At 41.0% G+C, this 13792-nt stretch overlaps 1 protein-coding gene across 1 annotated transcript in view; it reads left to right on the forward strand.

Moving 5' to 3' along the window:
* Positions 1–13792, forward strand: part of LOC115083294 (dynein heavy chain 5, axonemal-like) — a 1259434-nt gene that overhangs the window by 380700 nt on the left and 864942 nt on the right. The window contains exons 28-31 of the mRNA XM_029587102.1: positions 1307–1460; positions 3478–3744; positions 6045–6173; positions 6306–6521. Of these exons, the coding sequence (XP_029442962.1) occupies positions 1307–1460; positions 3478–3744; positions 6045–6173; positions 6306–6521 (766 nt within the window). The remainder of the gene's footprint in view (positions 1–1306; positions 1461–3477; positions 3745–6044; positions 6174–6305; positions 6522–13792) is intronic.

The raw sequence follows: 13792 nt of genomic DNA on the forward strand, positions 1-13792 counted from the left end.
TCACATCCCTATTGCTGATCACCATCTGCTCCTTGATACTCAGTTCTCAATTGTATTTTGGGACTCTGTCCTGCCTTGTTGTCTTCTTACCTCTCCCAGCACACTTAGTGTTTCCTCTGGCAGATCCTCATCTACTGCCATCCCACTATCAACTGGTGTGCTTGATGGTTCTATCCTGGGCCCTCTTCTCCCTGTATACTAATTCCCTTGGTGTTGTGATTTCCTTTCATGGCTTTCAATACCATCTTTCTGCTGATGATTCTTAGATGTACCTTTCTATACCAGAAATTTCATAAGGAATCCAATCCCAGATTTCAGTCTGCTTGTCTGATATTGCTGCCTGGATATCCCATTGCTACCTTAAACTCAACATGGCCATGATAGAGCTCCTTATCTTCCCCCCAAAGCCCACTTCCCCTATTCTTCCTTTCTCTATTTCTGGGAAATAACATGTAATCTTCCCAGTCTCTTCAGCCAGTAACTTTGGAGTCATCATCAACTCCCCAATCTTTCTCTACATATATCCAAAACACTGCTAAAATGTGCAATTTCTTTCTTTATAACATTACCAAAATCCATCCCTTCCTTTCTGAACACACTACCAGAACCCTTATCCATTCTTTCATCTCCTCTTATATAGACTATTGCAACCTGTTCCTCACAGGTCTCCCAGTGAGCCATTTCTCTTCACTATAGTCCTTCCAAAATTCAGTTGTATGACTTATCTTTTGCCAAAGTTGTTACACCTCTTTTGAAGTCACTACATTGGTTCTCTATCTGTTCCTGCATATAATACAAGCTCCTATTGCTTACTTGTTAAGAGCCTTCACTCTGCAGCTCCTCACTAACTTGCCTCTCTTATTTCTCTTTACACTCCTTGTGTAGTCTGTTTATCAAGCAAGTCACTCCTATCTATGCCCTTCTTGTCTTCTGCAAATTCCTGATTCCATGCTTTCCACCTGGCTATACCATATGACTGGAATGGATTTTTTTGAGCTAGTGCATCATGTTGCTCTCTTGTCTTATTTAAATCCACCTAAAAAACCTACCTTTTTTAGGCTGCTTTTGAATCTTAACCCTTGATTGTCCCACATATAGCCTCATAAATTTTTATCTGTTTTCATAATAAATGAAATTGCCCAAGTCTCTTTTGCCCTGCATATTTCTCTTGATTAGATTGAAAGTTCTACTGAACAGAGACTGTCACTTGTATGTTTTTTGTATAGTGCTGCATAAGTCGTATAGTGCTGTAAAAGTAGTAGTAATGTCTCCTGGGGTTTTACAATCTAATTTTACTGTTCCACAGGTACAATGCACCATTTAAGCCAATGATCCAACAGTGGGTCCAGAAACTGTCGAATACTACAGAAATCATAGAAAATTGGCTGACTGTACAGAATCTCTGGATTTACCTTGAAGCTGTGTTTGTTGGTGGTGACATTGCAAAACAGTTGCCTCAGGTCTGTGGTTTCTTTTGAGTGCATCACAATTTGCTGTTGTGAAAAGTGAACTAATTGCAGGCATGGTTGTAAGTTATATTATGGAATAAAGAGAGTGCTGTAAACTTAAGGTCTTTTTGTAAAGCTAAAATTATGAAGTGATCACAATTCTATATTTATACCCCTCCTCCCAAAATTTACTCTGCTGACTTGTGATTGAAGGTAAAAATTGATCTAATTTGGAAAATTCATTCCTGCATTACCACCAGATGGCAAAAATGGGCCTTATTTATTATAGCACTAACAGAGAGGCTAAAGTACCAAAAGTTTACAAACAAGATGAATCACCGTGGGTCCCGATTTATTTGTATCATTTGATAGACCTTATACGTGGGCATAAATGTCAATGCTAATAGCATGAACTTATTACACTAGTGGTATAATCATAGGCCATTAAATGAATTTTATATGCTCAGTGAAACCAAAGTCCAGTTATAACAAAAGTTTCATAGCGTTTCACATTTCATTGTATTTCATTGCATAGCATTGCATTAACTTCTTTGAATAATATTGCTACTTAGCTTGATGTATACGAAGAAATGCCCATATGTCCAAAATATGGAGAGGCCCAAGATTGTGACAGCCCGAAACGGATCGTGTTTCGGCATCTGCTTTCTGCAAGAGGCCAAATATATGTATGATAGCTTCAGCGGCATTTTCACCGACCTGCCGGTAATGCGTTTTCTCTGCTAGGCAGAGGAAGGTGAAAATGCCGCTGAAGCTATCAAACATATATTTGGCCTCTTGAAGGCAGATGCTGAAACACAGTCCATGTCGGACTGACACATCTTGGGCCTCTCCATATTTTGGACATATGGGCGTTTCTTCATAAACATCAAGCTAAGTAGCAATATTATTCAAAGAAGTTAATGCAATGCTATACAATGAAATACAATGAAATGCGAAACGCTTTGAAACATTTGTTATAACTGGACTTTGGTTTCACTGAGCATATAAAATTCATTTAATGGCCTATGATTATGCCACTAGTGTAATAAGTTCATGCTATTAGCATTGACATTTATGCCCATGTATAAGGTCTATCAAATGATACAAAAAAATCATGACCCACGGTGATTCATCTTGTTTGTAAACTTTTGGTACTTTAGCCTCTCTGTTAGTGCTATTATTATACACAGCTATTACCTCCTTCTAATAATTTTTGAGTTAGTCTTTGTGGTTCCTTATTTATTATAGACATTTTTGTCCCACAGAATGAGAGAAATTGATAAACCAGATAAATGGTCTCCATCATCATATGTTGTGTACTCCAAATTTTTTTAAGTGGGAAGCTATGACTGGCATAATTGAATGGGCAGATGCTGAGGGATGATTTTTGTTGTTGCTGCTGTTGTCCAAGTACATTGTGATTATACATCAGAGATACCATTATATGAATAATAAAATAAAGCAAAAAGAATTACAAAATTCAGATGAACGAGTGAGTTAGGAAGACCAGCTTTCCTAAGCTGTTCTTTGGAGGTACATTGTGCAGCATGTGAAGTGAGAAAGAGTTGCAAATCTTAAAACCAAAACAATCTCCTGAATGGAATGGGGAAGTCTGAAACAAAATTGCAAGATGGAAATTCCATTTTTTAGGTCTAACAAATGAAAATGACACATCACATCCTCATTTCTGGTGCAACTGTGATGAGAGACCACTGGGAAGAGTACCTGAGTGGTCATGGTAGCTACTGCAAAAAAAGGGAAGATGTTTGTGTTTTATCATTGAAATGGGAGCTTTTAGTGTGTTTATTTTGCAACAGAGTTTCAAATGTATAGTGGCTTCATTGTTCAGAAGAAAGCGGAATGCAGTGGACTTCTGGTTTTCTTTCACCTAACCAACTGTGTGTTTGTTTAAACAGCAACTTTCTCTGGATCATATTTAACATGGTATCTTGTTGAGTCAGGTATTTGAGTTTGAAAGTCTTAATGAATTTTAAGAATAGATAATGTTTATATTCAACATTTCTTTTAGGAGGCCAAGAGGTTTCAGAACATTGATAAATCCTGGCAGAAGATAATTCAAAGAGCTCATGAAACTCCAAACATTGTTCAGTGCTGTGTTGGAGATGAGACGTTAGCTCAGCTATTGCCACATTTACTTGAACAACTTGAAATGTGTCAGAAGTCACTAACTGGCTATTTGGAAAAGAAACGCTTAATATTTCCCAGGTTTTTCTTTGTTTCGGATCCTGCACTCCTGGAAATCCTTGGCCAAGCATCTGATTCGCACACCATTCAGGTACAAATAATGGAGCAGTAGCCAGTGATTAGAACAGCAAGTTAAGAATCAGGGAAGCCAGCATTCCCTTCCCTGTAGTCTGATCTTCACACCCCTTCCCCTAACCTTTCCCCCCCAGTCCTAATCTAACCCCCCCCCAAAAGTTTTATCCTACCTTTTGCGCGCACTGGCAGGCTGCTGGCATGCGATCCCTCGACACAGCGGCAATGGCCGCTGTGTTGCAAGCCTCTTGCCCCGCCCCCACCCCACTCCCAGACTTCCCCGCCCATGCCCTGCCCCTTTTGTAAAGCCCTGGGACTTACACGTGTCCCGGGGCTTTATGCACGCTGCTGGGCCTTTTGAAAATAGGCCCGGCGCGTGTAAGGTCGGTTATGCACGTAAATCCTCTGGATTTACGTGCATAACATTTTGAAAATCTGGCCCTTAGTCTCATACAGGATGTTTACCCTATTGGATTCTATGCTATACTGGAGATAAAGCGCCACACCACCTCCTGGATGCTCTTCTCTGTCATTGCGATATAATTTGTACCCTGGTATAGCACTGTCCCATTGGTTATCCTCCTTCCACCTTGTCTCTGAGATGCCAATTAAGTCTATGTCATCATTCACTGCTATACATTCTAATTCTCCCATCTTACTTCTTAGACTTGTGGCATTTGCATACAAACATTTCAAAGTGTGTTTTTTGTTTGTATTTTTATTCTGCTTTTTAATTGATAGGGATAAATTGGAATTTTTTAGCTCAGGTGAGTTTTTAGTTACAGGCACTTGGACTACTTTTCTTATTATTAGAACCTCACTGTTGGGATGCCCTAATTCGAATGCGTCATTGGTATCCTTTGAAGATACCTCCCTCTGAACCACGCGCTGCTGAGCAAGGCTGCAAGGCAAGGCTAAGGACAGAAGACAAAGAGGCTACGAGACAAGGAAAGGACAGACTGGGATCAGAAGGTCTGGAGACTAGAAGGCAAAACAAGGATAGATCTGAGGAGGCCACAAGGCAAAGGTGGCTAAGGCAGGGAATCAAGAGAGACTTGATGCAGAAGCATTGAAGCAAGGGACAGGCAGTAGGGGTGTGCATACAATTTTTTTTTGTCCCCATTTTGTTTTCAGGTCTGGGGAAGGCCATTTCGGTCCACTCCCCGGATCGGAAAACTTTTATCATGCTATTTTGTGAAAAAAAAACAAAACCCACCTCAACCCTTCAGATTTAATTAATTACAATCCCCCACCCTCCCGACTCCCCCCAAAAAAAAACCAAAAAAAACTTGCCTAAAGTCCCTGGTGGTCCGGTGGGGTCCTGGGAGTGATCTCCCGCTCTCGGGCCATCGGCTGCCAGTAAACAAAATGGTGCCGGTAGCCCTTTGCCCTTACCATGTGATGAGCTATTGGTGCCATTGACCGGCTTCTGTCACATGGTAGGAGCAATGGATGGCCGGCACCATCTTAAAAAATGGCACAGGCCATCCATTGCTCCTATCAATGGAGTCTGGGTATGGTGCAGGCAAGAAGGAGGAGCTTGGCCAGCCTGTAGAGTACATCACTAGGTTCTCTTGGTAGAGGGGAGGCTGCACAGTGCCAAGAACCATAACATCCACTTTGAAAATTATCTCGGGAAAACCACCTTCACACAATTGCGCCTGCTATTTGGAATTTCCTGTTGAAAATTCACAACTTACATCAGTATATTTACGTGCATACTTTTAAAAATTTAAAGTATGTGCATAAGTGCCAACTCTACCCCACTCCACTCCTCCGTGTATGTAATAGTATGTGTGAAACTGGATTACATGCATACTTTTAGGGACACTGAGCCAGGGTCAAGTTAAGAACAACCAGTTTTGTAGGGCGAACGGATATGTGGACTAGGGTGTCACAAGTAGTCAAGGCACCATAGTTGGACATAAGAGTGGCATTTTTGAAAGCAGCGAATGAGGGTGGAGAGGCATGGAGCTGGGAAACATCGCATTGTGTGAATGGAGCTTTGGAGGTTTGTGGTGTGCGATCTGCAGGGTTCAGGTTGGAGCGGGAGGGAAGAGAAAGAGAGACATGATGTCATTATGTCATTGCTGCCTAGGGCAGCTGCAGACCCTTTCACCGGCACTGCATTTATGCACATAAAAACAGGTCTTGGCTTTGAAAATTAACTCCCCTCACCCCTGACATGGAATTTTGTGTAAAGATATGCCGTGTACTGCTGAAGCTACATGTTTAGCTGTTTAGCTGATACTTGACAGCAGCATTGAAGGCTAAAGGTATGCATGGATATCATTCAGTTTGTCTTTTTCTCTGATCTAGGCACATTTGCTGAGTCTCTTTGACAATGTGAACAAAGTAGGTTTCCATGATAAAAACTATGACCAGATTCTGCACTTTGAATCTCAGGAAAGAGAGAAGGTGAACCTTATGGAGCCCATTAATGCACAGGTAGTGTCAGAATACCATATGCTTATATTCATTCCTTTTTCAGAACTCTGCCCCATACTTTAAACCTGTTTCCAAGTGATTAATTTTTCTCATCTTGTTGCTGTTTAAAAAGTTTCTTTTAAATTCTTCCAGGGTAATGTGGAAATCTGGTTAGGAGAGCTGCTGAACGGGATTAAGAAGACACTCCACTCTATAATTAGGCAAGCATCAATAGCCATTAGCGATTCAGGCTTCAAGCTCTATGATTTCCAGGCCATGTTTCCTGCACAGATAGGCCTGCTGGGAATTCAAATGATTTGGACCAGGGATGCACAGAATGCTCTAAACAATGCCAAAACTGACAAGAAGGTATTATTTTATTACTAAATAGAGGTTAATTGAAAGCTTTCTTTAGAGGAGTGCACTTATGCCAGACATAATGAAATTCTGATATTTATCAACAGAATAAAAAAATCAATACAGTATTTTCTGAATGAAAGGGATCAGTGTGTAAAACAATGTTTTACATATAAAAGTGGCCTTTTACAAAATTGCACTCATGTCATGTTCCAATGTAACTTTACCCAGACTGAACAAAGTGTCTTGGGGGTGCAGTTGGGAAGGGGTTTGGACTTATGTGTATATTTTATAAAATTTGACCTTGTGTGTAAAATTTCAGGAAAAATTATTTGTGTTTACCAAATAGTATAACTTGGGTGGATGGATTTGCTGGAATAATTTTCAAAGCATTTTTATGTGCCTAATTCCGCTTTGAAAATCAGTTCTTGTGTGTGTGTTTGTGGCATAAATTATATGGGATGTTTGAAAATTACCCTCCCAGTGAACTTTGACACTGAAATAGAAAAAAATCCTCCATCTCTGGTAAATGGGTATGGGCTGCCCAGACAGACGGGATTCTTTGTTTAGAAGGTATTAATATATGGTGTGCCACACAGCCAGTAAAGCACCACCCTTAGGTAAGCATATGTTTATATTTATTAGTAAACTAAATATACCGCTTTGCTATAAAAATTTAAATCAACTCCTGTGATAGTTTCAGTTCAGGCAGCTACAAAAGTATAGAGACAGGGAAGTATTAGGTCACAGTGGGGCAGATTTTAAAAAGGTACGCACACATGTACTTTTGTTCAAGCAACTGGCGCAAACAAAAATAAGCCGGATTTTAAAGATACGCACGTAGCTGCACGTATCTTTTAAAATCTGGGGTCAGCGCGCGCAAGGCTGCGCAAAATCGGCAGCCTGCACTCGCCAAGCCGCGCAGCCTGCCTCCGTTCCCTCCGAGGCCACTCCAAAATTGGAGCGGCCTCGGAGGGAACTTTTTTTTGTCCCCCCCCACCTTTCCCTCCCTTCCCCTATCTAACCCACCCCCCAGCCCTAACTAAATCCCCCTCCCCTACCTTATTTTGTTGAGTTACTCCTGTCGCTAGCTCCCTGCCCCGGCACAGGCCACTGTGACGGAGCACTCGGCCCCACCCCGGGACCGCCATCATGCCTCTGGCCCCTCCCACAGACTGCCGCCCCCGTCATGCCCCCCCAAGCAAAGCCCCAGGACGTATGCGCGTCCCGGGGCTTTTCACACGCCGGCAGCCTATGCAAAATAGGCTGCCGGCGCACAAGTGCCCTGCTCGCGTAAATCTGGCAGGATTTACGCGCGCAGGGCTTTTAAAATCTACGCCAGTATGTTTATAGCTATCAGGTCTGGAGCCTCTGTGATTGCAGGCCACATGCTTCAGAGTCCAAGCTTGACATTATTTGCAATGGTAACACAGTGTAATATTGACAGTCTGGCTTACAAATTGAAACTGTCACCATAAAACTAATACCTTTACTTCCAAGGACATGTTCACAGCCCTGAAAAGGAGTCAGTTTCAGCCACCTATATTCGAATCCACTTTGCAGTACTCACATCCAGTTTCATTGCAGGTTCAGAATCTTCAGGTAATCAATTTAGTATATAGAAAATGTATTTAACTAACGAGTGTTAATGGAATCTCCCCCTCGGTTGTCTACACCAGCTCAACAGCCCTTGAAATCTTGGGAAAAAAATGTTGTATCCAGCAGTTCCTTTTGTATACGCTGAGGACGCGCTTGGCTCCTCAGGGGTGAAGCTGCAGACCTTGCCTCAGAACTTCAGGGTTGCTCAGCTTCACTTTATCAGAGCCACTTAGTGGCTCAAGACCAAGGCTCCAGACTCCTTTTCCAGCCATCTGCCAGTTCAAGGTCAGCCAGAGCCTTTTTTTTGTCCTTTCACCATACATCTCAGCACAACCTATTTGTATGATTGACATCTCTAGCATGGTCCTTACCACTCAGAAAAGAGAAATGGGAGCATTATGGATGCCTCAATAAAATATTTACACAATGTTCAGTGGTGGTCAAAACAGCTAATAGAATATTAAGAATTAAGAAATGTTTTACAAATAAAACAAAACATTATTATGGCATTTTACAAATCCATGGTGCACTTATAGCTTGAAAGATATGTTTAGTTTTGATCACCCCCATCTCAAAAAGGGAATGAGAAACCTAAAAAAGGCACAAAGATTGGCACCGAAGATTAAGGGTATCTAAAAACTTCCCCATGGCTCTTCATCTTAGAAAAGAGATGACCGAGAGGAGATATGATATAGGTACAGTATATAAAATCATTAAAGCTGTGGAAACAATTAAGAAAAAATGGTTTTTATGGGTTTCATTCACAGATTCGGGCAATAAGCTTCAAACATCTCACATAACTTATGTCACAACTATACATGCACAGGTACACCAATTTTCAAAGTAGACTTACTCCAATAAGTTCGCTTTCAAAATTATCCCACCAAATTTACCTGCACAAGTTATACTTGCTATTTGATGCACACAAAATTTCCCTAAAAATGTACACACATAAGGCTGAATTTTACAAAGTATACATGCAAGTCCAAACCCCTCCCTTCACCAGCTCTGTCCACAGGAAATCCTCCACTCACTCTGTGTAAACTTAAGCACATTTAGGGCATACATAAGTATATTTACCTGCATATTAGACAGGCAATTTTATAGAAAACCATTTCTGTATGTAAAATGGGGTTTTGCCTCAGAAGTCCCTTTGAAAATTTTCTGCTTCAAAGTTGCAAAGAAGGTTGTGGTAAATTTAAATTATTGTTTCAGAGGATTAAACAAATATGTTTTATGCTATTGTGAATTTGGAAAGCAGCTCCATGGAAGTCCAAATAGTGGTAAATAGACCAATAAAGAGCATATGATAGAGATGTAGTGCTGCTGCCTCTGCAATGTGAATGCATTACATGCCTCGTTATAATGTACATGAGGCTCCTTATTCCTTTTCAGACATGGAAATTTGGGTAGAGAACATGAACAGAGCATACTCAAGGAGTGATAGAAGTGCAAACTAAGAACAAGAAACAGACATTTTTCTGAACACTTCAATCACAGTACTGTTTGCACTTAAGTATAATTGGGTTGGGTTGGGGGCAGGGGCGAAAGCCAGCAATCAGACACATACAAAACATTCCTTGGCAGAGTGAACAAAAACCGCTTAGGGTTAATAGCAAAAGAGTCAGCAGACTTTATACCACTTTTCAAAGGAAAAGTATACATGTATATATATGTACATATAGAGGTCCATATTCAAAGCCATCAGATGAATAACTAACAAAGTATCTTCTAAATGGCAAGGTTTGGAATATTGAGCCACTTATCTGCCTAAATTTTAGCTGGCTAAGTCAGTATCCGGCTAAAATCCAGCCAGATAAAAAAAGAGGTGTTCCTGAGGTGTTAAGGAGTTATTTTATCTGAGTAATTTAGCCAATTTTCAGTAGTATCTGGCTAACTGGATGATTCATCAAGCCACATCAGACTCTAAAATGCATTATATTGCATATATCGCATGCTATACGTGATATTTTACATCTTCCCAGCCAGATGCTCTCCCCTATTACTATGACCTTCTTTGCAAGTGATTTGCATGCATGAATAATGTAAATGAATGCAAAGAAAGTAATTACTAGTCAATTTTTTCGCAGCTGACTAAGAATGTGGTCAGCCGCAATAAAATATCTACACCTGTTTGAAATAGGTGTAGATATTTTATTGCGCATTGTGCAGTGAGAGGCCCAGGACCCCAATGCAGATAGCGAGACTCCCACTGCACATTTACAGCGGCAGAAAAAAACAAAAAAATTCACTGCAAACAGGGAGGTTGAGTAGGGGTCAGTGCTGACCCCCGAATCAACTTGGGGCTGCCAGTCAAGGCAGCCACAACTTCCACAAAATGTGAAAAACATTTAAAAGTGTGTGCATGGCAGAAGCCCCCCCCCCAACAAACAATTATTTTCAGGGCTCAATGCACCTTCCCAGTCTCAGACACCCCCCCAACTGAATCAATCAATTCCACCACAAGTCCCTGAATGAAACTCCCACAGCCCCCGGCACCGTGAAGTCCCAAGATCAAACCCTCACCCCTAGGCCCTCCCATTGTCCCACAATGAATCCCCCCACCCCTGGCCCTCCTAAAGTCCCAAGATCAAACCACCCACCCCTTTGGCCCCCCAATTAAATCCCCCATCTTCCAGCCCCCTAATGTCCCTACATCAATCCCCCTCCCAAAAAAGGTGCAGGACCCCACCTACTTCCAGAATCCCCTCATACCTTACAGTGGATCCCGCATTGGGACTGATGCACCCTTGCACCTGGCCCAGTCGGTGCCATTTTCAAAAATGGCGCCAACCTGACCTTGCTCCAGCCATGTGACTGGAGAAAGGTCTGGGGAGGTTTTCATTTAGGTACCTTGGGGGGGGGGGGATTGATTTATTTACTTGGGGTGTAGGGGTGGGTATGGGAAGAGGTGCCAGGACCTTCAAGTAACTTTTTTTCACATTTTGGGGACATTGGAGCTGCCTCGACCAGCGGCCCTGGTTAAGACGGGGATCAGCACTGACCCCCACTTGACCTCCCAGTTTGCTGCAAATTTTTGTCTAGGTTGGGGCCGCCATCGCGTTAAAGGGCTGTTCATCGCATTCTTTTGTGCCACAGTGTTTGGCCCTCGACACAAAAGAATGTGCTATACAGCTGTGATGCTTTTTTGGGAGAGGGGCCCCACTATCACAGCAACACCCCTCCTGTGATAGTGGGAGCTCTCCTGCGAGAAAACATCGTGGCTTGGTGCATCTGAGGGTAAGGTAACCGGATAACTTTAGACCTGTTTCAGAGCAGATTTAAAGTTATCTGGTCTTATGTTGCCTGATTCCCTGCCACTTAACCCTTCAAAGATATCTGGTTAACTAGCACAGTCAGTATTAAAAAAAAAAAAAATAAATAAAAGGGACTGTGGCTTGAATCTCTCCCTTCCCCGACCTAATAAATAAAGGGCACTGTCAGGCCATGCACCTCCCAGTCCTCAAACATTATTGTAAATGCGGTCCCAAGGTTGGGTCCCCCTCCAGCACCTCTTCTCTGTTTTCAATTCTTTTTTTAAAATTGCTCCTTCTGAACCTCCCCCCCCTCCCATAGTATCCCTCCATCCCCAAACTTCCCATCCCACCCCTCAATACCCAAAATATCCCTACAGGGAGCAAGGGCCTTACCTCACCTGACAAGTGGCCCTGGAAGAGTAAAGTACGCTTAGTTTATGCTTCCAGTACTAGAAGTGTAATTGAAAATGGGGAAGGCGTGCTGGAGTGGGGGGGCTTACTGCTTTCTTAAATAAAATTAGTTTAAACCTGAATAAACACAGAAATATTCTAGTTGTTTTCTTTTACATGTCTTCAGCTTTCGACATCATTAATAATCATCTTTTGCTTCAGAAATTAAAAGCACAACAGCATTGAACTGGTTTAAGTCCTTGTCAAATTTTAATGATTGTTTGTCCGAGGTCTCCAGTTGGCTTTCTTTTCACAGACTTAAGGTCAACCCTAATAATTCAGAGGCCATGTAGTTTTACAGATGCAGACCCTGAGGGATATACACTTCTCCAGTCACAGCCAGTGCAGCTATCGAACTAAAAGAGGTAGTTACCTCTTTAGGCATTAAGTTTGATTCCCTTCAAACTTTCTCTCCACATATTACATATTTAGTTCAGCTTTCCTTTGTATTTTTTGCATTTTATATATTGATTTTGACTCTTATTAGATCCATCTGATTTAAAAGACTTTGACAAACGCGCTTGTTCTTAGTCGAATAAATTAGTTTAATGATCCTTTTCATGGTCTCACTTCCAACTCAATCCATCGTCTTCAATTTGAGCAAAACACTGTCGTCAAACTCATCTTGGGTAAACTTAAATATGACCACATGAGCTCCCCTTTTACAGGAACTTCATTGGCTGCCCATTTCCTCTCATATTCAGTTTTAAGATCCTTTGTCTATCTAACCTTTAAAGCATTATGTATTCTTATTCTATCTTATCTTTTCAGTTTAACTATTCTGTATTAACCTACTAGATCTCTCTGGTTTTCTCAGCTTGAGCTTTTAGAACTTCTCTCACTAAAGGAAATTGTTCTGGAACATACACGTGAGATTACATTTACCTTTCTCTATAGAACTCTATCTTTGACCTTGCAACTCGAGAAAGATTATCAAAACCTTAGGAAACAATTCAAGACTTGGTTTATTTATGTGTTTTATTTTGAGGTTCTGATTTTAGTCTGATACATTTATTTGTTTATGATTATTTTTTTCTTCATTTTGATGTTTATGTTGACTTCTTTTTATTTTTAGATTACATTTGTTTTATTATTCTATATATTTTATCTTGTTTTTAGCTTGATGTATTTATGTATTTGTTGTATTTGTTGCACTGTAACTCATTTTATTTTCCTGTTCACGTTATTGTATATAGCATTGATTTACTGCAAGAAATGGAATTCATTAAGTCAATACTCTAAACAGAAATAAACTAAGGATAGACTACTGCAGAGCCCGTCCCATGGCAACAAAAGAAGAGGCCCAAAAGAGAGGGGGAGGCCCTGAGAGAGATAGAGAGAGAGAGAGAGAGAGAGAAAAAGAGAGAGTGTGTGTAAGAATCTGTCTGTGTATATGTGTGTGAGAGAAAAGAATCTGTTTATATGTGCATGAGCCTATGTATATATGAGGGAGAGCCTGAATGTGTGTGTGTGTGTGTGTGAGTTTGTGTGTGTATGAAAGATAGAGAGAGAGCCTGTATGTGTGAGGGAACGAGAGAGGAAGTGTATTTGAGAGTATGCATGAGTGAAGGGGAGTGGAAGAGGGTATATGAGAGCATGAGTGTGGGAGGGGGAGAGAGGGAGTATGTGTGAGAGCATGTGTGTATGAAGGAGAGAGAGCAAGTGTGTGTAAGAGCATGTGAGGGAAGTATGTGATGGAATGAACATGTTTAAGTGTGTATATGTGCTTGCGATCCCCTACCCCCATTCCTCAACAATCTCAGGGTGACTGGAAATCAAAATATCCCAGAAATAGAGAGTGGGAGATAATTTTTTTAATTCTTATTAGTTTAAATTTTTGAGTGTTATTTCATGTCTGCTGTTTCGCAATATTTTATTGTGTTTGGCAAATTTAATAAAAATATTATGAGTTTTTATTTATTGGGTATTCTATTTATCAGCTGTTTTGACTTATTGAATCTTTTTATTAATATGGTT

The sequence above is a fragment of the Rhinatrema bivittatum genome, chromosome 2 (assembly GCF_901001135.1).
Source record: "Rhinatrema bivittatum chromosome 2, aRhiBiv1.1, whole genome shotgun sequence".
Lineage (NCBI taxonomy): Eukaryota > Metazoa > Chordata > Amphibia > Gymnophiona > Rhinatrematidae > Rhinatrema > Rhinatrema bivittatum.